Raw genomic sequence first — 24,300 nt, forward strand, 5'->3', positions numbered from 1 at the left:
CTATATAGTAGGGCCATCTGTGGCACGAGATACTAAGCAAGATGGCAAATAGTATGACACTGGATTTAATTCAATTTCTAACCTAACTAGCCTTATGAGCAGAAGTAATTGACATAAAAAAGGAGACACCAGAGACAGCTATTGCAAAGAGCAAATATGTGTAAACAGGGGGAGGGAAAAGGTGTTAAATGGACAACAGACAGAAAATAGAAAAAACAAATCAATCATTCCCATCCTGTAACTATGGCAACCTGGCTGCATAACACTGGGGCCAGCAGTAGCCAGCTGTGACCCGCTGGTTAGATTCCAATATGATTGCTTTCACATTTCCTTACCCACTTAACCTCCCAGATCTAATCTCAACCAAGCTTAAACAGGTGGAAGAAAATATCCTCTTTTGCGTATCCAATCATATAAAATCTGCAAAATGATGGGAAAGTGGCCTAAGGACAGGAGCAACTCTCTATAAGGTCTGATTTCTGAGTCACCAGTGTCATTTGTCTCCCAGAGAGAAGCCCTGTTTGGCACTAACAGATACACACTGTCACTGCCAGCCTTGAGCCATGACCACCAAGTATTGGTCTCAATTACTGGTGTTCATTTTCCCGCAGCAATACAAACAGCCAGGCTGGCTGTCAGGCTGAAGCAGCCTGGCCATGAACCAAACACACCACTTCATCACTGGCATCATCTGTCCTGCAGCAGGGTACTTAACAAGATTCAGTCTAACTTAATTCAATGTTTACTCCCCATAACAAACACAGAATAAAGAAAAAAAATATTCTATTTATAATAACAACAACAACAGCAATGATATTAGTAATAATAATAATAATGATATGTGGCTTTGTTCATCAAGACCAGTAATGTAGGAGGGTACTTTGCACAGTGAGTTTACCTTGCTCTTTGATTTGTCTGATCTGTCTCACGGTCTCCTTGAGGATGGCACATTTATCAGGCTTGACGTTGAAGCTGTCAATGTTGGAGAGGTTGGCAGAGATGAGCTCAGCTAGCTCCTCGATGTACTTGCTTTCCTGTTCCCTCCGACGCTTGTCACACCTGCTGGGGCGCCAAGGGGATTAGACATGTTGTCATGACAACCCCACCTGCCTATGCCCCGTCCATATGCAGGCCATACAGCTTTCACTCAGATCCTTCAGATATTTTTCAAGCAGCACACACAACCTTGTTTGCAGGCAGCCAGGGGGAAGGAACCGATCTTGTGCAATTGCTGACAGTCACACCAAAAACCGCAGCAGACAAAGACAAACTGGATTGATATGGGATTGACACTTATAGGAAGTTACAGCACTCACCCCAAACCTGGTGTGTCACAGGTGGACAGTTTACGTTTACGGTCAGAGCACAGCGGCTCCAACAAGTTGTCTCCTACACCACTCATCTTCAGCGCATATCAGCCCCTGAAAGCATATAATTGCACATCATATGTACACACATGTACACACACATGCACACATGTACACAGACAGACAGACAGACACACAGCAATATATTCAGAGGGAATAAACTGAGTGTGGGGTTTTATATGCTCATATGTGTGTGGTACAATCTAATCAAAGGATAAGTGCTGATTGGAAAGTGCCATTAGTTGTCGTTTCTTTGCAAAGTTTACTCAGAAATTACATCAAATTCAAGCAAACCTTTAAAGCTTACTGTTTAGTTATGCAGAATACAAATCTACAAAATCCTCAAGCTATTTAGGTTATAAAGGAAGTGACTTCCAAAGGATAAAGTGGGTTGTAGATTCCTACAGATTTATGACGGTAGACTATCCATTTAGTGAAGCAGCCTTGGCTCCTGCTTAGTGCTTGATGGGAGTGAAATCTCATCTGTTCCACTGAGAGGAGCGACTGATGATGATGTAGTGATATGGAGCCCCGGGGGAGATGGGTCATCCTGCGTTCAGCCAGGCTGCCCGCTAGAATGACACCACTCTGCTAGAAGCGGCAACACATATACACACAGCTTATACAAACTGTTTCAAGAACACTTGCATGTTCAGGCATGTCGCAGCACAGTCTGTAAGAGAGATTGGTGCTAGGAGCTACTGTCCCAGCAAGGCACATATTCACAAGCTTGCCTCTTTGTCTAACTGCCTGTCACTGCTTAGGCTTGTGGAGCCCAGAAACAATCCAGTCAAGGCACACAGAGCTTTTTTTTAGGTACTATTAAGAATAATCGTTCTTCCGCATTCTCCATACTGGGCTATATCCTCTTTATTTCAATAGGTTTTAACTGCTGTTTTTCCCCTTGCCATCCTTAGACAACTCCTCCCTTCTTTCCCTCCCTCCATGGGTGTAACAGTACTGGGCTGTGACTCTGTCCTTGTTTTCTTGGTCTGACATTGCCCTGTGTCTGACCCCTTAGAGTTCATTTTAGAGGAAACCTCTGTAGCCAGCCCCTAAGGTCATTGCTCTTTCCTATTCCCACCCAGAAACACACACAAAGCTGAAGCGTGTGGTTGCACAACCAGATTGTTCTACTACTCTATCCTCGACTCTGTGTCTGAATGTGTGTATGTGCACAAACACAAATCTTAAACACAGAGTGAGCTCATTCCAGAGTGGAAAAGTATAGAACGGATGGGAGCCATTATGCAACTCCTGCTTCACAACTGCAGGCTAGGACATGCAGCCCAGTCACCCACCACCACTACTCCTACTGGAGCACCAGGTCTTAGACACGCACTCTGCGCCATAAATCTGCATTGCATGCTTCTTGTCTGTCTACCTTTCAGCACCCCTCTCTAAGTCTGTCTGTTGTGCTCCGGCTGTGACTCTTACTGCCTCCCCATCTCTCTCGCTCTTCCTTCCATCGTGGTTTCTGTCCTAAGACTCACCACTGCAGCAGTGGAGAAAGATGACATCAGCCCCCAGTCAGCCTCACATCCTGAAACGGACAAACAACAGAGCTGGGGGCTGCTGGGGGCCTCTCTGTGAAAAGGGAATGCGTAGCAGTGTAGCACAGTTTTTATATTGGTCATGGGGACACCATGTTGAAAACTTCTGAGCTTCTGAGTCTCTTGGTTAAATCAAACTTCACCAAAACAACTATGTACTTATGGGATTTAAACTACATAACACAATTTAGAGGGTTTTTTATGTTTATAATAGTATGTATCACAAGTTCACTAATGTTGACATTTTGAACTTTCCTAAAAGTTTTGAAGTGACTTAAATCTGAAAACTGGCAACCAAAATACACAATACTTCTAGAGCAGAGTAAGAGATTGTGAGAAGCAGCCCACCAAAACCACTGAGGGGTCTCAATAGACCTGGCAGTATGCCACTGACCTGAATCAGCTTCATTTTTTGCGAATGTGGAACTTACTACAAGATGAGGTACAAGATGAGATACGTTGCACAGACCATCAAGTAAACAAAAAGCACCTGCCAATGTGACAAATACAACATCTTAAAGCTAAACCTAAAATGGTCTGAATCCAGATTGTCCACCTGGTGTGTGTGTGTGTGTGTGTGTGTGTTTCTACATACACCACATGCTCACCTTGACCAGTACAAGCCCCAGTCAAGCTCCATTCAGGGTCTAGTGTCTTTTCAATGTCTTAACATCTCCTGAAAACAGAAAGAGAAAAACAAAAAGGTCATAAACTGTGAATGTCTAGACATCTCAACATGACTTCATAGGGGCAATGCTCCCAATAAAAATAGCATGAGCTCTTTATATGTTTTGCCTTCACAGAAATTCGTGGGGAAAAAATATTTTATAAAATTGCACAGGAAGCCACAGCAGATAGCATCCTGTTTGCATCCTCCCCTCAGCCCGTTCCACTGCGTCATCACTTCCCTTTCCTGGAAATGTGGCAACTAATCCACCACTAATCCACTAATACATATTCTGTATGTCAGTGTAGATCGTCATCCTGGTTCCTACTTACACCTTGTAGGATTGCTACTGGCGATCGGAGCTTTCCAAAACTTAGCAAACTCAGCATTAAGACTACAAGACATGTGTGGAAAATAACCATATGAAGAAAGGTCAGAAAAATCATGCAAAATAATCAGATGGTTGCTTGTACTAAATTTAAACTCTGGTTGGTCAAAAAGCTTTCCTCAGTGTGCACATAAATAAGCAGGTAGTGTTTTTATTGTCATTATTTATGGTAAGCAAGATGCTATATCATCTTTTTTACCATTTCTTTTATATACAATTCTCACTTGAGAAGAATCTGTCAGAAATTACACGTGCTAGCAACCGTTCTGTTAAAGATTTTATAACCTTGAGTACGACAAGGTGTGTGTGTTTGTTCCTCCACCACAGACCACTGATCACATCAGTCCTAAAGGCAGGGCTGCTACTGAGCTAACGCTGCATCTGAATAATTTAACACGGAGAAATAGAGAAAAGTGTCCCTTTATTTCTACTGTCCAAACAGTTTAATAATTCACAGAAACTAGAGGAAGAAAGCCACGTGTGAATATGTTTTAACATCTTTTAGTTTTAGTAGTGTTGTATCTTCTCATTCAATTCCACTATTATTGTTAAACTTTGTTAATCCCTGTGCTTTCTGTCCTTGTTTAATGGAACAGGTACAAACACACATCACACATGCACGAGTAACTTCTGGTACTGAAGTGTAATTCAAACCAGGAGAAGCACTGTTAGGAATATGGACCGCAGCAAGAGGAGTCAAGGCAGAAGAAAGAGGGGGAGGAGGCGGAAAAACAGGGAAGGGAGAACCGAGGGGACACACATTTTATGAATACTGGTAGCAGAACTGGTTATTTGACATTGAAGCAGTTCCTAAACTAAACCCGTTTGCTACTTGTATTGTTTATAAAACACAAACTATGTAATTGATGGTTTTAAAATAGAATTATCTGAATTTTAATACATTTTAAAAGCCTGGCTCACCAGACCTAAATATCTGGGAATCTTTTTTAAATGTATTTTTGACTGTTTTTTTTTTAACTAAAATGTTTTATACAAATGGTGAACTCCATTAGCATAACTCTGTTAGCAAGTATGTGTTCGAGAGAGAGAGAGAGAGAGAGAGAGAGAGAGAGAGAGAGAGAGAGAGAGTGTGATCATGCTAAAATGAATAAATGCTACAACTCCTCAAGACCAGACCATGTTCCTGTGTCTTGCATGCTACCTGCTGAATAAAGCGAAGAAGGGCTGCATGATAAGAGGAACATATTTATTTGCGATTTGTTTTCATTGATATTGCAATTGTGATATGATTCACGATATTAGAGGTAATGATTTTTTACATCATTTTCATTGAAGAATATATTGATCATGGCCTAATTCCTATGGTGTGAGCCTGGACCAAACAAAGATTTTATCTTAAGTCTGTACAATACGGCAGGCTATTTCGTAAACACATGCGTCAACGAAGACACCCCCTTACCATTTATTTCTTTTTATCACTGCAAATCAGCAAACCAACCACTTGGAATTTGTTCCTGGCAGACATCCAAACTGTCTCTCGCTTCATATTACGTCATGTCCCGTGTCACTTCTCGCAATGTTTGGAAACCAGACACAAAAACTGTAGTGTGACTGACCGGCGACAGCGACTTCAAGACTCCTGATTACAAGATAGCAAGTTGTGTGGTCGGAACAGTACAACGATCTAACAACTTTGAAAGAATCTTGGTAATTATATTTTTATTGCATTATTAAATAATTTTAGTTAGTATTATAAAAGTACATTATTTCGATACACAAGCGTTTGGCTAGAGGCCAGAATGGCAGCAGTGTCAGTCAGTCAGTACCAGAATAGGAAGGAGGACATTCCTGCTCAGCCTGAAATAAAGCCTGCAATCCGAGCTCCTCGAGACAATGAGTGGCAGGGCCAACAATAACCACCCAAAACAAAGATCAGACAATACATGCAATTACAGACCCCCAAAAACACACCTAATGCACAAACCGTCTTTATTATAAATGTATCAAAAAGAGATGGGTTACACAAACCAAGAAATAAAGAAATAAAGGTGAACAAAAACACAAACAGGCACACACACACACACACACACACACACACAAACACACACACACACACACACACACACACACACACACACACAAACACACAGAGAGTAATAAAGCAACAAAAGGTGTCCACTAAACTTTGGGACATCAAGAGCAAAAAAGAAACAAAAAGACAGACTTCCTGTTTTTCTTCAAAGAACTTCTTCCCCTCCTGCTGAGCATACAACCAGGGTTAAGTGCAACTGGACCTCGCACAAACCCCAGGCTCAATGGTTTTGTTTAAGACCAAATCCTGGGTAATTTTGAAGCCATGATTTGTTGAATCCAATTGTCGAGCCTTTAGTGTAGCAAACTGGGCCCTCGTGGACTTCAGTCATGAATACAATTTAATTACAATGAAAAGAAAAAGAAAATTTCAGAATTTTTGTTTTGGTTATTGAATTTCATCAGGTCTGCACACTTTCTGTGGGTGTAATTTAAAAACTAAAATGTTTTTTGTTGGGCGCCCAGATAGCTCAGTTGGTAGAGCAGGCGCCCATATACAGAGGTTTACTGCTCAACCCAGCGGACGCCGGTTTGACTCTGACCTGCATGTCATTCCCCCTCTCTCCCCTTTCATGTCTTCAGTTGTCCTGTCAAATAAAGGCCAAAAATGCCCCCAATAACCAATCTTTAAAATGTTTTTGTCAAACCTGAAAGACAGGAACCTTTTTACACCATCACATAAGTTGCTTTCCGACCAAGTAGTTACAGGAACATGGTTATAGGATAGTCCACTTCTAAACAGTTCTACTAACTACTCCACCCCCCCAAAACTGGTTTTGCATTTTGAACTCACACTGGCTAAGTGGCCATAGGGACTGGTCGGAGGCAAAACGGAGTGACGCAAGACCAGCAACGGTCTAGATAGCGTTAAAATCAGAAAACAAATACCCCTTGACAGTATGAACTAAATACTAAATCTAATGCATATAGCGTATGTCATAATTTAAATTCTCCCAAAGAGAAACAGGTCTCTCTCTCTCCCCTGCCTGCTGTGGCCATGTGTCCGCGTGTGTGCATACTGTACGTGTATATGTATGTGTATGTTTATGTGTATGTTTGTGTGGGGGTGCGTGCGTAGTTGTCAGAGGCTGCGCACCTCTGATTCTCGTTCATGAGTGAAGATAGTTGTGGAAACTTTCCAGGCGGGTCAACAGTACAGACGTTAGCTTGCCTATAACATGGCACAAAAGCGTGTTATGGATTTCTTCATAAATCAGTCAGAGGCAGCTAACTTTTGATTTGATTTAATTTAATTAAATGATGTGTTTTATGCTCTTGTATTTTGTGGCTCAGTGTCTGAGCTTGTAGCTTTTCTGTACCATTGTCGTAGCTTTATCCTGCGTCACCTGTGCCTAATTTTACCCTGTCTTGGATTTTGTTTTTTAGCTTGTGGACCGTTGCGATGGATGTAGTGTTGTGTTCGGTGGTTGACTCGAAAATTTGTCAGCACCCCCAACTCAAAATGTGTTCCCGCGGCCATGACCAAAGGGCTGCAGGTCGGAAACGATCCGCCGACTAAGCCTTACTACATGGGGTGCAAGCTAAACCAGGTGAGCAAACCAGACACACCCAGCTGGTTTAATTCTGCAGTAAAAGGGGTGAGACCAAGCACACACCTGCTTCATCAAATATCTGTCACGACCCAGCTCTAAGGCCATGACACAGAAAAGGAACATGATTGTAATGCCAAATCAAACAATCACAAGCTAGTAAGCGTTGCATGCTGTCGTAGCAGCTTACATTAGAGTAGTAAAACTCAATGTTAAATTGGTTCCTTGCACCTTTGCACATTAAGTGAGGCATACAATAAGCTATGATTGTACAATTAATGTTCAGGGGAGAGGTTCAGCAATTATTAGAAAATTGTCTTTCTTTATGTCTTTACTTCAGTGAGCACCTTAAAGCGCCCATATTATGCTCATTTTCAGGTTCATAATTGTATCTTAAATGGTTTCATTTTTTATTGTACCGCACATTGCTGCAAATCCTGTTTTCACCCTGTGTGTTTAGGTCTCTGTTTTAAATACAGAGTGAGACATCCAACTTGTTTTAGCTACAGAGTGAGATATCTCACTTCTATACTATCTTTGTAGTGAGTCACACATGCGCAGCAGCCAAGTAAGATAACTCTTTCTCCAACTTTGGTCAGTACAAGGCAGGATTAGCCCGGAGACTTCTTCTAAACAAGGGCACACTTATGGAATACCTGCAGAACAGGGACATGTAAGAAGATCTTTTGTAGATAATGGTGAACTAGTGTGTGTTGTAGCAGTGTTTTGCCATTGAGAACCAGCTAGCATGCAAGCGCTAGCATGCAAGCGCTAGCATGTGCTACGGTTAGCCACCTCATCTCAGCTAGTTACGTAGAAAGCCGTGCAGATTTTGAACAGCTCACCCGGAGACTGAAGGCAGAGGACATTTAGAAACCTAAATCTCACTTAAAACGGCATAGATAGTTAATAAATAACACCCCAAATCCCAGAAAAAGTGATTTTTTCATAATATGTTTACTTTAAAACCCACAGCATGAAAATGTCAATTTATGAGGTTTTTTAAACATTAATATGCGTTCCCCAGCCTGACTATGGTCCCTCAGTGGCTAGCAATGGCGATAGTTGTAAACTGTGCCCTGGGTATCCTGCTCTGCCTTTGAGAAGATGAAAGCACAGACGGGCCGATCTGAAATCTTGACCCTTATGACCTCAAAAGCAGACTCACAAATGGCACATAGCCTACTAAGGAAAGCTCAGAGCTCAAAATCTGACAAAAATCTTTTAAATTAACCTTTGTTGATCTGAAATGAAGACAGATTCAGCAGTTGCATGGACTATTCCTTGCTTCTGTTTTTAGAAACACGTTTTGGTGATCCATTTTTGGAGCCACCATTACAGTCTGACTTTCAAATTCCAGAGAAGCTAGACCCACGTGACGAGTTCTTCCAATCAGTTGCCCGTTTTCATTTTTTGGGTGACAATACAGATTAGCGCCACCTGCTGTTGTGGAGACATATTACATCTCATGCAGGCGCAGAACGTACGCTCATGTTGGCGTAGCTTTCGGTTTGTTCAGAGACACTTTTTTGACAAATTCAGGGAGCTTTTCAACCAGACTGCCTTTTCTGCCAATGTACAGCCGTCGGGTTGGTGTGTCTGGGCCTTAATGGTGAGATTTGTGAGAGATGTGCATGTACCAAAACTACAATACTCAAGGCAATACAGATGGCAGAAAAAGGGAACCATTGATGACAATTCTGATCTTGCTTCATATAATTTAGAACACTATTTGCCTTTGCTGGAGCCATCTATTATCTAGACATTTTGGGGATTACCCCTTAATTTTGAGAGAAGATAACATTGAAAGCAAACATTTTGCACAAATGCACCCTTGTTGCTAAAGGTTGCCTATTAGCCATTTTCCTGCCAACATTACATTTGATTTTAATGAAACATGGTCTATTGCAACTGACTGAGCTGGAGCCAGAGGGTTTAATGGAAAGATGGAGAGTGCCGCCACAGAATGAGATTCATGGATGGGGATGAGGAGGACCTATGTCAATCATGTGCGGACAAGTGTAGATAAAAAAAATAAAAACAAGTGAATCTGTAAATTGTTCACAGAAAGCCTCCATTTAGGTGCCAAGGCAGCTGTGAAATTCCAGTAAAGCTTAAAAACCAGAATGAAAACACAGGCTTTGTCTCTTCATTTGTGTGTAGTGTGTCTGGGCAATAGAACAAAGAATTCTGTCTCTTCTTTCCTCTGCATACCTTTATGATCCATTCAAACCCTGTCCGAGTTGCAAAGTGACACTGCCGAAAAAAAAAAAAAAAAAAAAAAAATTGTAATTTCTGTTTGCCCAAAATCAGTCACTTAGATATTTTTTCAAATGGAGAGCCTCAACCAGTTTGACTGATTTAGAGTTGAAGTCATACAGGGAGAGGTTCAGTGCCCTAAAAAAACACCTTTCAAAACCGTGGTAGTCAGTGCATTTACATGCACAGCGATAACTGTGGTTAAGTGAATAACCGGGTTATGCTAGTTCTCCCAGTATACATGAGCGGGGAAGAATGACTAGCTTTGTCTTCCAATTGACCTTTGTCCAAAAAAGTTATCAACGTAGTGGTTCTTTCACACACTCTTTTCACAGCTTAGGAAAGCACAGTGCTCTTGCCAGACAACTCTGTTTGGTTACATTCACTTTCCAACACGAGCACGCAGTTACAAACACAAATCAACAGAAAACTCTGTCATGAAACCTTATCTAACAAGTGTAGTGAAGCGGCTAACAGTGGGTAGGGCTGCACGATCACACAAATTTGATCGTGGGAAGTCAAAATCGTGATTGCGATTAAAATTTGATTAATTGTGAAGTCTTCTGTGACTGTCTACATCTAGAGACTAAGCTGCACGGGGTGCAGGGAACTACTCTGACTGGCTCATGAGCAGACGGTTTTACAGAGCAGAGTAGATGCGCCATGCAAAATAACCCGCAGCGTTCTATGAAATGACGCTTTAAAATAAATGAAATAATTGCTCAATCAAGCAAATTTGATCGTGGGAAGTCAAAATCGTGATCACGATTAAAATTTGATTAATTGTGCAGCCCTAGTGCTCGGTTAGCATAATGACATTAGTTAGAAAGCACAGTCAAAATGATTTTCGTAATAAACTAGCTAAGAAACAATACTGTTAGATACGATGCTAACGGCAAGAGTAACTGAGCCCAACAATGCTGTTACTAACATACTATTTAAGTTATTTATAAGCAACCTGTTTCTTGCAGATTCTCACGTTACTGAGAATTCAGCTATTAGAAGGTAATATATAAAGTCTAAACTAACCATGACAACTATAGGGCAGCCAATTTAAATGTTAGCTGTCTCCATGAAGCACCTAGCTAAGCTAACATTACTATAACTTGTGATGCAGTTAGAAAACAAGATTGAGCTAACTAATGTTAACATAGGCACTTTGGCTTGGTGGATGTCAATTTTAAAGTCACGGTCAAGGCAAGAAGAGAGAGCTTAACTAGCGTTAGCAAACATATTTATGAAAAAGTCACATTCAAATAGTAATTTCAGCATTCAAATTAGGAGAGTCATGATACCAAAAAAAAATTTGTAGTTGATGCCAATACCAGTAAAATAACATGATCTTAATGCCGATTTTAATACCACGGTAATAAAAATGGATTTTCAAAGATTCCATGCACTTTAACTTGAAAAATGTAAAAAGAAAAAACAAAATTTCATAACAAGACATACAAAACATGTGGAATAGAGCATAGGACAGAAATAATAAAGTGCGTTTAATGGTCATAGTGCAACCACTAGTGTCCCCAGATACATTCCAGACAAAAACAACGTTTTTAACAGTTGCGTAATCAGAGACGTTACAAACCCTGGATAAATATTGGAGATGTAGCTATTTGTAAGATGAAGACCACTTAGAGCCCAAAAGGACGCAGAGTTGTCTAATTTCTTTCTGAACAGGTAGCTAAGCATTAGCTTAAGGCTTATTTATCAAAGCTACAAAGGATGGACATTTTATGACATTTCAACATTCGTGCACTCACATTGAATTATATAGCTAGAGTAACATTACCCGGGTTGGTTAATTGCAAAAACAATTGAGACAGTGCCAGGAAAGTGATCCAGACTGGTCCTGGCTAACGCCTCTATCCTAACCATACTAACGGCTAACGTTATCGGAGGACCAGGCAAGCGGCCACGGCTGATTACAACGTGTAGCCTGTTCAGCGGCTGTACTCGACAACGGTAGGTTATTTGAAGCCAAGAGAGGGGGCTGTTAATCGGAAAGAGAGGGCAGTGAGTTTGCAGCGAACTTGCCGTTTGTTAGGTCGGAAAGAGTTGAATATCATTCATATTTTTCCAAAAGATATGAACCGAAGTAGAAGGGCGTGACTTTTGCCACTTGTTCGTGTCTCCTTGTTCTGGATGTATCGACCTCCCCCATCAGTTCTGGAAGAGGCGTAGCACCAATGCTGCTAACACTGGCATTGTCACCAATGGTCCCTACCGTGCTTAAAATAAAACAGGCATTGTCTGTGTTTCGTCATTTTAGAGCTGGAAGTATCGGTTCATCCCTAATTCAAATAGTATTGATTCTTTTACTATTCTAATTATATTCAACTTTCGGTATTCGTTCCAACAGCGCTAGTGGCTTTTTCCTTATACTTGTAGTGTACCTGATGCCCATTAATTAATGTAGTACAGATAATATACTTCAAAGTACAGAGAAACTGCTTCCATAGGATTGATTTTTCTTTACCCTTGCAAAAACAAATTCCCTACCCGTGGGCACACAACACACACAGATCTCAGTCAGACTGTGTGTGCATCTACCCATTTTTCTCAAACAAACTGCATTGTGTAAAAAAACAGGGACAATAAATGTGGGGGGAACAAAGAGATGGCATATTCTACTGTCTGTGTGTGTGTGTGTGTGTGTGTGTGTGTGTGTGTGTGTGTGTGTGTGTGTGTGTGTGTGTGTGTGTGTGTGTGTGTGAGCGTGCATCTACTACAACTATCCATCATTGATATGGACAAAGAATAGAAAGAACCAGGAAAAAGGTGCACATGGGCACAGGTCCAACCAGCTAAATCTTTAACAACCCCTATATTGACATGTTGGTGTATATAGCAAGATGATAAGAGCGAGGACGCGGCATCGTCTCGAGGAGACTACACTGACCAAACAAAATGCAGGCGGCTGTGATCACACAAGGCTAATATTATGGAAATGAATTCATTAATCAATGATTAAACAGCCTTTTATCTGGAGAGCCAGAGCACCAGGGCCTGATCAACCGCCATGCTGTCCATTCTGATAACACACACATCTTCACTGGCAACTAATGGAGATGCAGTGAAAGGAGAAATTTCCTGTAGCCTCAGATAATTCAGTGTGAAGATATGTCAACCCTTGTAATTACGTTTGGCAATATTTTCTAAATGACCTTACGTTGATATAAAAAAAGGCTGTGCCTGATGTTAACTTTGCTTTTCATGAGCAGTGTGTGTTTTATGTACACACTGTGCCACTCAATTTCAGGGCGCAGCTCTGACAATTTTCTCTCTTCACTTCCTCCCTCCCTCCTTCTTGCTCTCGTCTTTCTCTCCTCCCTCTCTGTGCTCCCACCGCTCTCCCCGCCGCTCCCTCCCCTCTCCCCACCGTCCCTGTTGGATTGGTGGAGTAAACACAGGAAGAGAGCAGGCTCTGTTCCACCACGCCAGAACTGGGGCTGGGCGTTCCAGCAGAGCTCCTGCGCTGGGGTCAAAAGTTTACTGTGGTTTTCATTTCACCTTTCCTCAGCCAATCACAGAGCCACACTGCAGCGCCTGAACTCTGACCCCTGCAAAGAATTCCACTCAAAGATGGTCTGACGCCAGTTTCACAACTGCACCCCCCTCCCAACTCCAATTTTTTCCTTTACTACTCCTTTTCCTTTCGTTTAACTGGCTCTGTGTTGACAGAGTCTAGGTGAAAACAATTCCAAAAATGAGGTGCGAGGGGTAACAGAGAGCAGGAGCAGAACTATGGGTTTTAATCTTTGCAGCCATGAGAAGTATAACAATTCACTTTCTATTTATCTCCCATAGTAACAAACGGCTAACCATGGCAAAATAAAAAAAGAAACAATTTATCTAAAAAACTGAGAATCACAAGAATCGTTTTACAGTCTGACACACAAGTAGGGACCATTTCAGTTGGTTTTGTTTTGATTCCAGTGCAATTAAACCCACAGAATGATCGATTACAAAAAAGAACATAAACATTATTCTTGCGCATTAGATAAGTTGTAATGCTCTACTCTTCTCTTCCTTCTTCATGTTCGAGTATTCACCACATGCCATTCAGTTGCAGGTAAACACTATTAAATGTGTTAAAATGACTTATGAGGACAGGCTGGATAAGTACCAAGTGTTGAAAGACAGACACCGAAGGCCAATGGGTGAAAAAGAACCGAGGAATCAAATCAGAGTTGCTCTGTCTAACTGGACACAAACGGACACACACACACATAGCGAAACACACAAACACAGTGGGTTTGTTTTTGTCTTGGTGACACTGCACTCTGTTCCCATCTGCTGAGTGATTAAATCTGCACTGCTAATCCCTCACACTGTAGCCCTTTATATATACAGCCTGTTCAAGGAGGGAATGTTACGCTGTTATTCTGCCTTGCAATTCTGGATAAGAAAGTACGGACACGGAATGGGGGGGACAGAGTTGTTCCGACGTTAAGCCAGCAGCAGATGCAGTAACAGTGCCAAAATTGACATCTGTGAGAAAGGCACAGCCGGCAGGGCGGGATTACACGCACACACGCACGATGCTGTTATACATGTCTAGTGTTTTCCACAGAATTAGAGTCTATTTGGGGTTGCGGCTAAAGAGGGGTGGGGGAGGTTGGCATTATAAAAATTATGAAGTTATGAAAATAAAATGTATTGAATTTTGATATTTTGTAGTATTCTGATGTGTGATCTTCGGATTTTTCTTCATGACACTCTTTTTTCAGTGTCTGTTACTGTTGAGGGCTTACAGGGGAGGGGGCAAGGAGAGCGGAATTTACTTGTAATATGGAAAAAAAACATTAGTCTTCTGGACCAACAGCCCACTCCGAAGCCTGGCATTACCACACAGCAAGAATACGGTAATATCTTTCTTGAGTTCACATGGCACTCCTAAACATGTTAAGTTGGTTCTCTCTGCGGTTTTTCACATAAAACCGGATTCTTTAAAGTTAACTTAACTGACATGATGCTGGGCAGAGGTCCATTGGAATAAGCGCTAGCGTTAGCTAATGTCAGCTATCGTAAGCTAATGTCAACTATCATAGCTAACATTCTATGTGAAAAACTAACTGCAGAGAGAAACACAATGAACTCTTGAAAGCCATTTCCTTAGATATACTCTAAAGCCAGAGGCTGGGGTTAAGCAGTCGTGCACAGAAAGGAGGAGGCCGTGGGGCTTTTCACAGACGGTTTGGGATGTGTACAGAGAGAGAGAGGGACAGGGAGAGGCTGAGTGAATCATGTTGATATTGTGGTGGGCCGCCACAAATAAATCAACAGTAAACAGTAATGTCACGCCTATTTTGCTCCAGAATGCCAACATGCTATCTAAAATGACACACTGGGTCAGTATAATGTACGGCTGCAACAATTACTTCATAATTGTTGAACAGGAATTTTTTAATTTAGATTCCTACCAGAGGACCCCCTCACCCGCAGTTGCAAGTCGGCTATTGAACCTAATTTTTTTTACCAAAGCACCATTACAAGTTTTATTAATGCAGTTGGTCCGTCTTTTATGTTTAATATATGGTTGTGCTTTGTTAAATTAGTATTCGTTACCGTAAATGATGGCGCTGTGGTGGAAATGGTCATCATTTCTTAATGTAATGCTAGCACAGCCCTAGGGATTTTTGCTCTTTTTTTTTTTTTATTCTACGTGCCCAAGGTTCATTTTTACTGGCCTTTATACATTTTTTTTTTTAAATCAGTGGTTATAAATATACTCAAGTAAATGGTTATATTTGATCTTAATTTACAATGTAAAAACACATCACAAATAGTGTCATTGATGAGTTAAAGTTAAAGTACTTGAAAGTGGATGCTATTAATTGAAAAATCTATCCAATCATATTGCAATAAATAACCTACCAGAGAGACTGTGGTTTATAAATGTTATGTATTTGTTTATAATATAGCTCTAGTACTAGTAGCACACTGCATGTCAGCAACAGTGATGACAAATATAGTAGGTGTTAGGGGTCCTTAGCCTGGTCACAGTTATGCTGACAGTTACATGACATAAGTGTGTTGTTCCTTTTTAGCAACAGTTTGCTTTAATTTCAAATAATCATTTCTCAAAGCATCACATTTAAGGACATAGTGTCCTTGCTATCACATAAAAAAAATCTTTGAATAAGAATAAAACGCAATTATTTAAATGCTGTAATTTCCCATATTACTGGAATCAATAAATATCTATCAATGCTTTACTACTGTGAGTCCATTTAGCTTTACGGATATCACACATGGATGTAAATGTGCTGTATTTATATAGCGCTTTTCCAGTCTTAACAACTGCTCAAAGCGCTTTTACATCTACAGGAAATATTCACCATTCACACACATTCATACACTGGGGCTGCCGTACAAGGTGCCACCTGCTCATCAGATAAACATTCACACACATTCACACTCCGATGCGCAGCACCGGCGCAGCGGGTCTTGCCATAGGACACTTCGACAATGACTGCAGGGGCGGGGATCGAACCACCAACCTTCCGATTGGCAGGCAACCGCTCTACCACTGAGCCACAGGCACCTCTTAGCTAATGAATTATTCCAGGTACGTAACACATTTTGCAATGTACATCTCCAATCACATTTCCACTCACTGTGACTACTACTTCTGTCATAACTAAATACTGAACTAAAATATGACCAATAGCGTTGCCATCAGTGGGCTTAGTTGCTAGTTGACCACAGCTAAGTAAAAATCCAGCATATAGATGAAAACAGGTGATTTCACGCCACCCCTCATTTTACATGCAGTTTTAGCAACAAACCAAAATGCTGAGAGAACATGATTTTGAGCGGTAGGCGTCCCCACTAACCTGGAGAACGTTTTAAACAGTAAATAAAATATGTTACATTGTGTAGGGGGAACACACTATCTCCTTAAGCGGTGAGTCAAAGGCAAAGGGAGTTAAAGGGGCAAAGGGAACGTTAAGCTATTAAGCTATTTTTCTAGCTACAGTAGATGTCATATTTTAATGAAATCAGCTGCCGAGGTTGTTATATGTACATGCCCAACGTGGCGTTTTACTTGCCCCAGGCCATTGGGCAACCCTTATTGTTGACCCCTGTTACAAATCTAATTGTGCAGCCTTCATAACACTAAATTTAAAATCACATCAGCAGGAAAAGAACATCACAGTATCCTGTATCTTATAGCTCATGTCGTTTACCATGAAGATGGACTTTTACCGCTGATTGTTTACACTTTAGTAAGACATTAACATGGGAGCTATAGCCTGCTTATCGTTATGCAACACTGTAAATCTACTTGCATTTTTAAAACATGAATTTAGTCAGTCTTGGTCAAATCTTTAAGATATTCCAATTATAAGATTTAATAAATTTTGGATTTTAAGAAGTGCACAATGCACAATATTTGGCCATTGAAGAATGAGTAAAGCATCTTCAGATTATTTAAAAAAAGAAGAAACAAAATATATAGACCTGTAAACCTTTTATCCCGTATAACTGACTCTCTTGTTACACCACTTGCGATTACTATATGTGCTACTCTATCAAAGGAAATTGTTTTAAGTTTATAAAATCTTGCGAGTTGATTTTATCCACTTTGTGCCAATACACATGTATTCTGAACCTCGCCATCAACTGTGTTTTTGACCCCTAACTGTCCAAACTCTGCCATCTCTACTTAAAAACCAAACTTACTTTAATTCAATTTTCAAGGGTGGTCACATGGAACAGGGTAGTATCACAGCAGTACAGATGGTGGTGCTAATTGGACAGAGACCTTTACTTCTCCTATTTTAGTCACACCACAGTCATATAAAATCACTTGTTCTAGTATGGCAGTAAAAAAAAAATCAGATAAGCACATATGAGTAGCACAAGCAGAATGGAAACATAGTGATCCCTTGCCAAAAAGTAGAGTCACCTCCATACAAAATACTGGATCGGACCAATGTCAAACTTTTGTGAGGGCTGTTTGGTATATAAAATAAAAAGCTTGATGTGATGTGGAAAGGTCAGGAGGCAACCTTTTGATGGGAGTGTTGCCTTAACGACAAGCCACATACACAGGAATGACGTCACCAGGCAGAGTAAAGAGCAGTAATAGTGCAAGGAACGTTTTCCACTTTATCCAGGAAAGAGAGAAAAAAAAAATCTGTCCAATTAAGAAATGGAGTGTTGTAGAAAAAATGGATAGTAATAAATTATCTGACACATGCCTCGCCAGTGTTGACATGCTGTAGAAAGTCTGGAGCTTTTAATGATGGTGTGGAACTCTGTCATTCACAACTTGACTTCTCTTTGAACTCAAGGCTGCAATAAACTAGAAATCACACTTGGAAAATCAAAATGCTGTCAAGCACATTGCTGTGAGCAAATGTCTGCACACTAAAAGCAGTTGGTGGTAAATTCTTTTAATGAAAAGGAGCTTTTGAATTTTAGGTAAACTATGAGATATGAGGCTCACAGTGCCCTTAGCAGTTGCTTCTTGCATGGTCACATTTAGGTGTACATATCCTCTTGTAACTCCAGTGCCAGCCACAGCTGCCTCTCAACCCAGACAGACCCAGAAACCACACCCCACTGCCACATAAGTCCATCAAACCATTCATACTGAAGATGTACAGAGAGGAACACATGTAAACAGGGCATTCCATTTGACAACGTTCATTTCGTCTTCAAAGGCGAGGAGTATTGCGGGCAGTAAAGCCGAGGTTTGTGAAAATTTGGGACAGAGAACCTGTGCACTTTGCAGTGGTCAAAATTGGCCAAAGCCCCTGTTGTTTTAGTTGAAAAGTAACTATTTTGACTGTGCTAACACACCTTTTTCAACTTTTGTGCATTTTAAGTAGAGTATATATGGAATGAGAAAATTGTAGAAAGGGAGAAGATGGAGAGTGTCCATGTAGCATTTGAGAAGTCTTCACCAGCCTCTCTTTCTCTCTATACAGAATAGCATACCGGGAGAGCATCTGGTAGCAGTTATCTCACAAACCAAACTTTTTTTCACCCTTGCTGTCTCTCCCCCAAAGCATTTTTTTTTTATAAAAGGGGGCTCTAAACAAAACACAAACAAGGTCTTGCTAACTTTTTACAATGGTAACAAAACTAGGCCAGGGAGCTACCCTCCCACTGGCTTGTTCAGGTGAACACGTTTTACGAGCATTCTTCAGCTGGGGGAGCGAAAGTTAAAGGGGGAGTTGAAGTTAAAGAGGAAGGGTAAGGAGGGGAGGGGGACAAAGCTCTTGGCACCCCCTTCCCTAATAAACATTTGTCTTCGTCCAATCAACGAGGACTACAGAGAGTGAACTGTTCCAAATCCTTGCTGGTTATAAACTGGAATTGGGTGCAATGATTGCTTCAGGCTGCCCGTTTGGCTTTTAGAAGTGTGCATGGCTCACATATGGCTCAGCTAGCCTAACACATGGGTATTACCTCAGAGAAGGGGACAGTGGAGATGAATGAGATGTGACTTCAAATAGAGTCAGAGTGCAAACTGCACCGCTTGACTTTGGACTTGGTGGGCTGGCTGTCTGGCTTCCTCTGACTAGTGTATAAGAATCTGGTTTTCAGCAGCTCCCATCTCATATTCACCCTCTCACTTGTTAGGGTAAAGTAGTTATAAATATTTTAGCAGTGGAAACACAACTTTCTTGTTGAGGAGGTTTCTATATTTAGCTCTACAATGGTGGGAAGACCTACCTGTTGAGTACTACCACACCACTTTAACAAACATAAAGACAGAATACGGTCACTGCATGAGTTATCTTGAGATGTGAGGACAAAAAGTATGTTTTACACAGCTTATACTGACCACAGGAAACGTTCTTAAACCCGAATAACAAGTACTACTTGCAAGTCATCCATCAGAGGCAGCAACTCTGGTATTTTTCTTGACTAACCCTACACTACCTGTACTGCTGCCTAACCAAGTGAACTTAGTCCATGGAGTCATATTTCAATTAGGGGAAACAATCGGGTTTTCCTTTCAGCCTTGCGTGTCATCTAGAGTCCACTCCAAGCCACTGCTCACAAACACAGCTATTAATCTTAAATTGAACACACACCACATGACCGATTGGCAGTTACTCTGAACAAATCTTATAACTCCGTCTTTCGGCCTCTCTTAAAAAAGGTCCCATGGCATGAAAATGTCACTTTATGAGGTTTTTTAATATTATATGAGTTCCCCCAGCCTGCCTATGGTCCCCAAGTGGCTAGAAGTGGCGATTGGTGTAAACCGAGCCCTGGGCATCCTGCTCTGCCTTTGAGGAAAGGAAAGCTCAGATGGGCCAATCTGGAATATTGCCCCTTATGAGGTCATAAGGAGCAAGGTTACCTCTCCTTTCTCTGCTTTGCCGGCCCAGAGAATTTGGCCCACCCATGAGAGAGAGACATCATGGCTTTTAAGTGGCTGTTGGTCAAGAAATCTCTCTCTGTTTGAGCGCCTTCCATTTACTCTGGAGGACGTCCCATGGCGTGTCGTAACCTTTGTAGCCCATTTACTTTGCGAGTTCCTGATAAATTATGGCATTTCTAAATTAGCAGTTATATTTTGCTCGTAAATTAACTCGTCTCCTTGTTCGTCCACTTCCATCTGTCTTTGTTGATACCCGCCATGTGTGCAAGCAGAGCGTGAATATTGGGCATAAACGAACTAAAACTTCTTTTTTTGGCGAGTTGCAATTCATCATTTATTCGTCAAGTAACGTTTCCATCACCATATATCGCATAAGCCGTATAAAGTCCTAAAGCTTTTAATTATTTAAAAACATTAAAGAAGGTATCACGTAACTTTAGTTGGTTGGTGTTTATAAACACACAGCATTCAAAGTTGGCCCATCCTCCCTACCTCAACAAGCCAAGTAGAGAAAGCAGTTAACGAGATTAAGCAGTGAATGTGAAAGATAAAATGTTATTTTCTGATTGTTTCACAGCGGTTACATTCCAAAGCAAAAATAAACACACCCACACCTCTGCTCAACCCTGCGTGAATTGCTATTGGTCAAACGGACACAGTGAAAGCACAGAGCAGCACTCTGCACACAGCAGAGGAGAGAAACGAGGAGCAGAGAAAACACTGAAGCACAGAAAAACACACAGTGATGTAACAACCTGTTTTCATCCCAGGTTTTCAAACACCGCCACTTTGTATCATATAGACACTAAAGGGGGCCTTGTGCACATTGCTTTTTGTTTTTAGAAAGAAAAACCTGCATAGCACAGGCTACCTTCAAATTTTTAACAAGATCCAACAAGAACTTTGTAAGAACTTCATTGAGAAACATGATTCTAATTCAGCATACAGACTTCAGAAATGCAGTTTTAACATACTGTGCTTCCACATACAGTAGCCTACATCTACTATTACACATACTGTATGTATGGTGTTGTGTACAATACAGTGGGCTGGAGATTGTGCTCTAAACCAAACTGGAATCAATCAAATGTAAACATTCCCAACCTTACCATGGATCTTCAGATGTCACTGAATAAATCTGCAAATGTAGAGCCAAAATGTAGTGTACTTTTACACAAATGTATTATCTGACATAGCTGATCCCCTGATTTATTAGTTGAGTAGGTTTGTTTGGTAACCAGCTCACAAAAAACAACACACAAAAAAACTTTTTTTGTGTGTTGTTGACAGGGTGCTAAAATATTCAACATCAGATTACCTTTTATAAGAAATAACTAAATATCACTAAAGCCACTAAATGTATGCTCATTCGATTATCAATCAGCCAATCTGATGTAACCACAGAATCTGCCACGAGAGAGAGACTTCTCCCAATCCCATGAGAAAAAGTGATAAGTTAATGAATTATTGAGAGCACAGGGGCCAGCAGACAAAGAGCGAAAGCCATGCATCCCAGTCACTTCTTTACCCCATCTGCAGTCAAAGAATCCCCCCAAAGATTGATTCATTGTTAACGCAGCCTGACACCCTGTGTGAGTGAGAAAGAAAATGGAAGATAAAGGGACAGAGAAGGGGGGACAGGGGGCTCCATTTGCCAAGAATATGAGCAGAAGCAGTTCATTCGATAGGTTCCCACAGTGGTCGTTCTAACACTTAAAAAAATACCACATATATGGACATTGAATAATGGCATTCCATCAGACTCAAAATAAAGACAAGTTAGTTCATATGATGGCACCATTCTCGCTTGTTTTTTCCCCAGCTACATTTAATGAGTGGCCTGCATAAAAGCATATAAGAAGGAACATTCATCAGTAAGCGGCATCCTCGTAGCTAGACCATGTAGTATTATGACAAAAACACCTACATTATTTTAGAAACTCTAACATGGAAATAAGCATTGAGCTGTAATACCGGCAAGTATTGGCAGGGATGGCCCCAGGCAAAGAGAGCGACAGCACACCTAGACCTCAACTGTTTTAGTGGAATGACTACCTATCTCCTCATTGTTTGCTTACCCATGAGCACACTCTTCAAGAATGTCCTCTTACCACCTCACAAACTGCTCAGCATTCACCTTATGGAGCACAGAGAAAGCCAACCTGGACTCTACCTGAACCCTGTGAGCAAGCGATCTTCCCCCCCTGCATTCTCTCACTCCCTCTGCACATAAATATGATTTATCAGCAGTGAAAACCAACATGTATCATTTTGTGACGGGCCATTATACCAACTATTACAATCATGGATATGTAATCTCACTAGAGCCATGCAAATATATAACAGATGCTGTGGATTCTCCAGAGCAGCCACAATGAGTTAGTCAGTTCAAATTTGGTTTGTCAACAGAGGACAGTAAAAAACAAGGTGGTCATAATTACGTGCAGTCTAGTTAACATCATTAACCAAGAAAATAAGACTTTATTTTCTGTAAAGCGACCAATACTACGTCTCTCATTTTGTATGACTTGACTAAATTGGTTTGTTGCCATTTTTAGACGATGTTGTATTTTGTGTTTGTCAAATTAAAAAGGCAAGAAAACAATTCCACTAACAAAATGCATGTACAATATGCCGTCTTTAAGTGGGTTTACTCTCCACTACATTCATGGTGGAGTCTAGACAACCGTAACAAACGAGCAATAGACAATGTCATTTTTACTTTGTTACCCAAGACAACTAACCTACTGCGGTGTAACGTAAACGAACGTTAGCTGTGCACACAGCCCCGTTTAAACCGAAACTGAGCAAGTGAGACGTACGATAAAAAAAACAATATAACGTTAGTGTCCCCAAAGCTATTTCAGTTTAGCCTAGTGGCTCAACAAAGGTTCTGAAACACAAACGAGTTTGGTCATAAGCAGTGTGGAGTATTAACAGCTACCGTTAGGCTATTGCACCCCAGCGAATCAGAGAGCCTGTATCTCGTAAACTTTGTAGCTAACGTATAATAAAAAAATACCAACAAGAACCGTAACTGATACAAATGGCACATTAACAAGCCTGACTCGACGTAAAGTATCATTGTATTGACAGTTTAGGAGTCAATAATATCACAACAGACATTCCATAACAAATAGACACTGGTAAGGTGGTTCGTTGTATCACGGTAGCTTAAAAACCACAGCTTGCTCGGAAGCGGACCAACACCAACTGTCTCTGTGACAAACGCGCACGTTATAACACACACAACCGTCGGTGTTCAAAACTTGGGTATAATCTATTCATAAACTAATTGCAGAAAACTCACCGGCTTCGACGCTTTTATTGAATAGAGCAGTTTCTTTAACGCCTCTACAAACTCACCGCCATCTTCGGTAGGACCGTGTTTGTTTAAATGCGAAACACTCCCAGAGCGGAGGGAGCCAGCTTGTAGCAAAGCGACAGGACTTCTGGGTAATGCAGTTGCTTTATTTTGCAAGTCGCATCAAACAATCTGACACGTTCTGCAAACGAACTACACGTCGACCAACACGTAAACCACAGGCTACATGAGCAGCACTCACTGATATCATTAGAGGAGATTTAACAAACTTATTTATAGGCTGGCAGAATACTAGCTTTAAGCGAATGACATATCATTCCCGTAGAGTGACTTAGTTTATTCTAATTAATTTAAGTTAATTAGGATACATTATTATGTTATTCACTTTACATGCAATTATAAAACATTTATTTACAAAAGAATTTAGGCAGGCATTTGGAATTAATTTAATGAAAAAGGAATGACTTCTAATGAAAAAAAAAGCTGGACATTTTTCCAATGTTGTTTCTCTTGGACTTACAAAAAACATAAGATGTATGCCATGTGGCTTGAATACAGCAGGAATAAATATAATTGCAAAAAATAATTTGCAATCATGTTTTATGGTCTCTATTTTGTAAAACAGAAAACTCCATCCGCTTCATCACATTTGGCCTTTTTTAACCTTGCAAGTATGTCAGTTATAAAGTGACTGCCACTCAAATACATGCCAACGTTATGCTCTTTTCTTACTCTTATTTGTACCTTGAATGTGACTGTGAGAACTGAGAACTAAGGAGGGAGTA

General features: G+C 40.8%; 1 protein-coding gene across 5 annotated transcripts in view; it reads right to left on the reverse strand.

Moving 5' to 3' along the window:
* The window catches only part of LOC117942728 (nuclear receptor coactivator 3-like), a 34,958-nt gene extending 11,313 nt beyond the window's left edge, over window positions 1-23,645 (reverse strand). For 3 of the 5 annotated variants that reach the window (XM_034868334.1, XM_034868333.1, XM_034868332.1), the window contains exons 1-4: window positions 23,501-23,645; window positions 3,529-3,596; window positions 1,317-1,421; window positions 899-1,059 (exon numbers count right to left, since the gene is read on the reverse strand). In XM_034868334.1, coding sequence (XP_034724225.1) covers window positions 899-1,059; window positions 1,317-1,402 — 247 coding nt within the window. In that variant the 5' untranslated portion in view covers window positions 1,403-1,421; window positions 3,529-3,596; window positions 23,501-23,645. The remainder of the gene's footprint in view (window positions 1-898; window positions 1,060-1,316; window positions 1,422-3,528; window positions 3,597-23,500) is intronic. The other 2 variants (XM_034868335.1, XM_034868331.1) reach the window with 1 other exon arrangement.
* Window positions 23,646-24,300: the final 655 nt, after the last annotated feature.

Source organism: Etheostoma cragini, chromosome 4, assembly GCF_013103735.1.
Source record: "Etheostoma cragini isolate CJK2018 chromosome 4, CSU_Ecrag_1.0, whole genome shotgun sequence".
NCBI lineage: Eukaryota > Metazoa > Chordata > Actinopteri > Perciformes > Percidae > Etheostoma > Etheostoma cragini.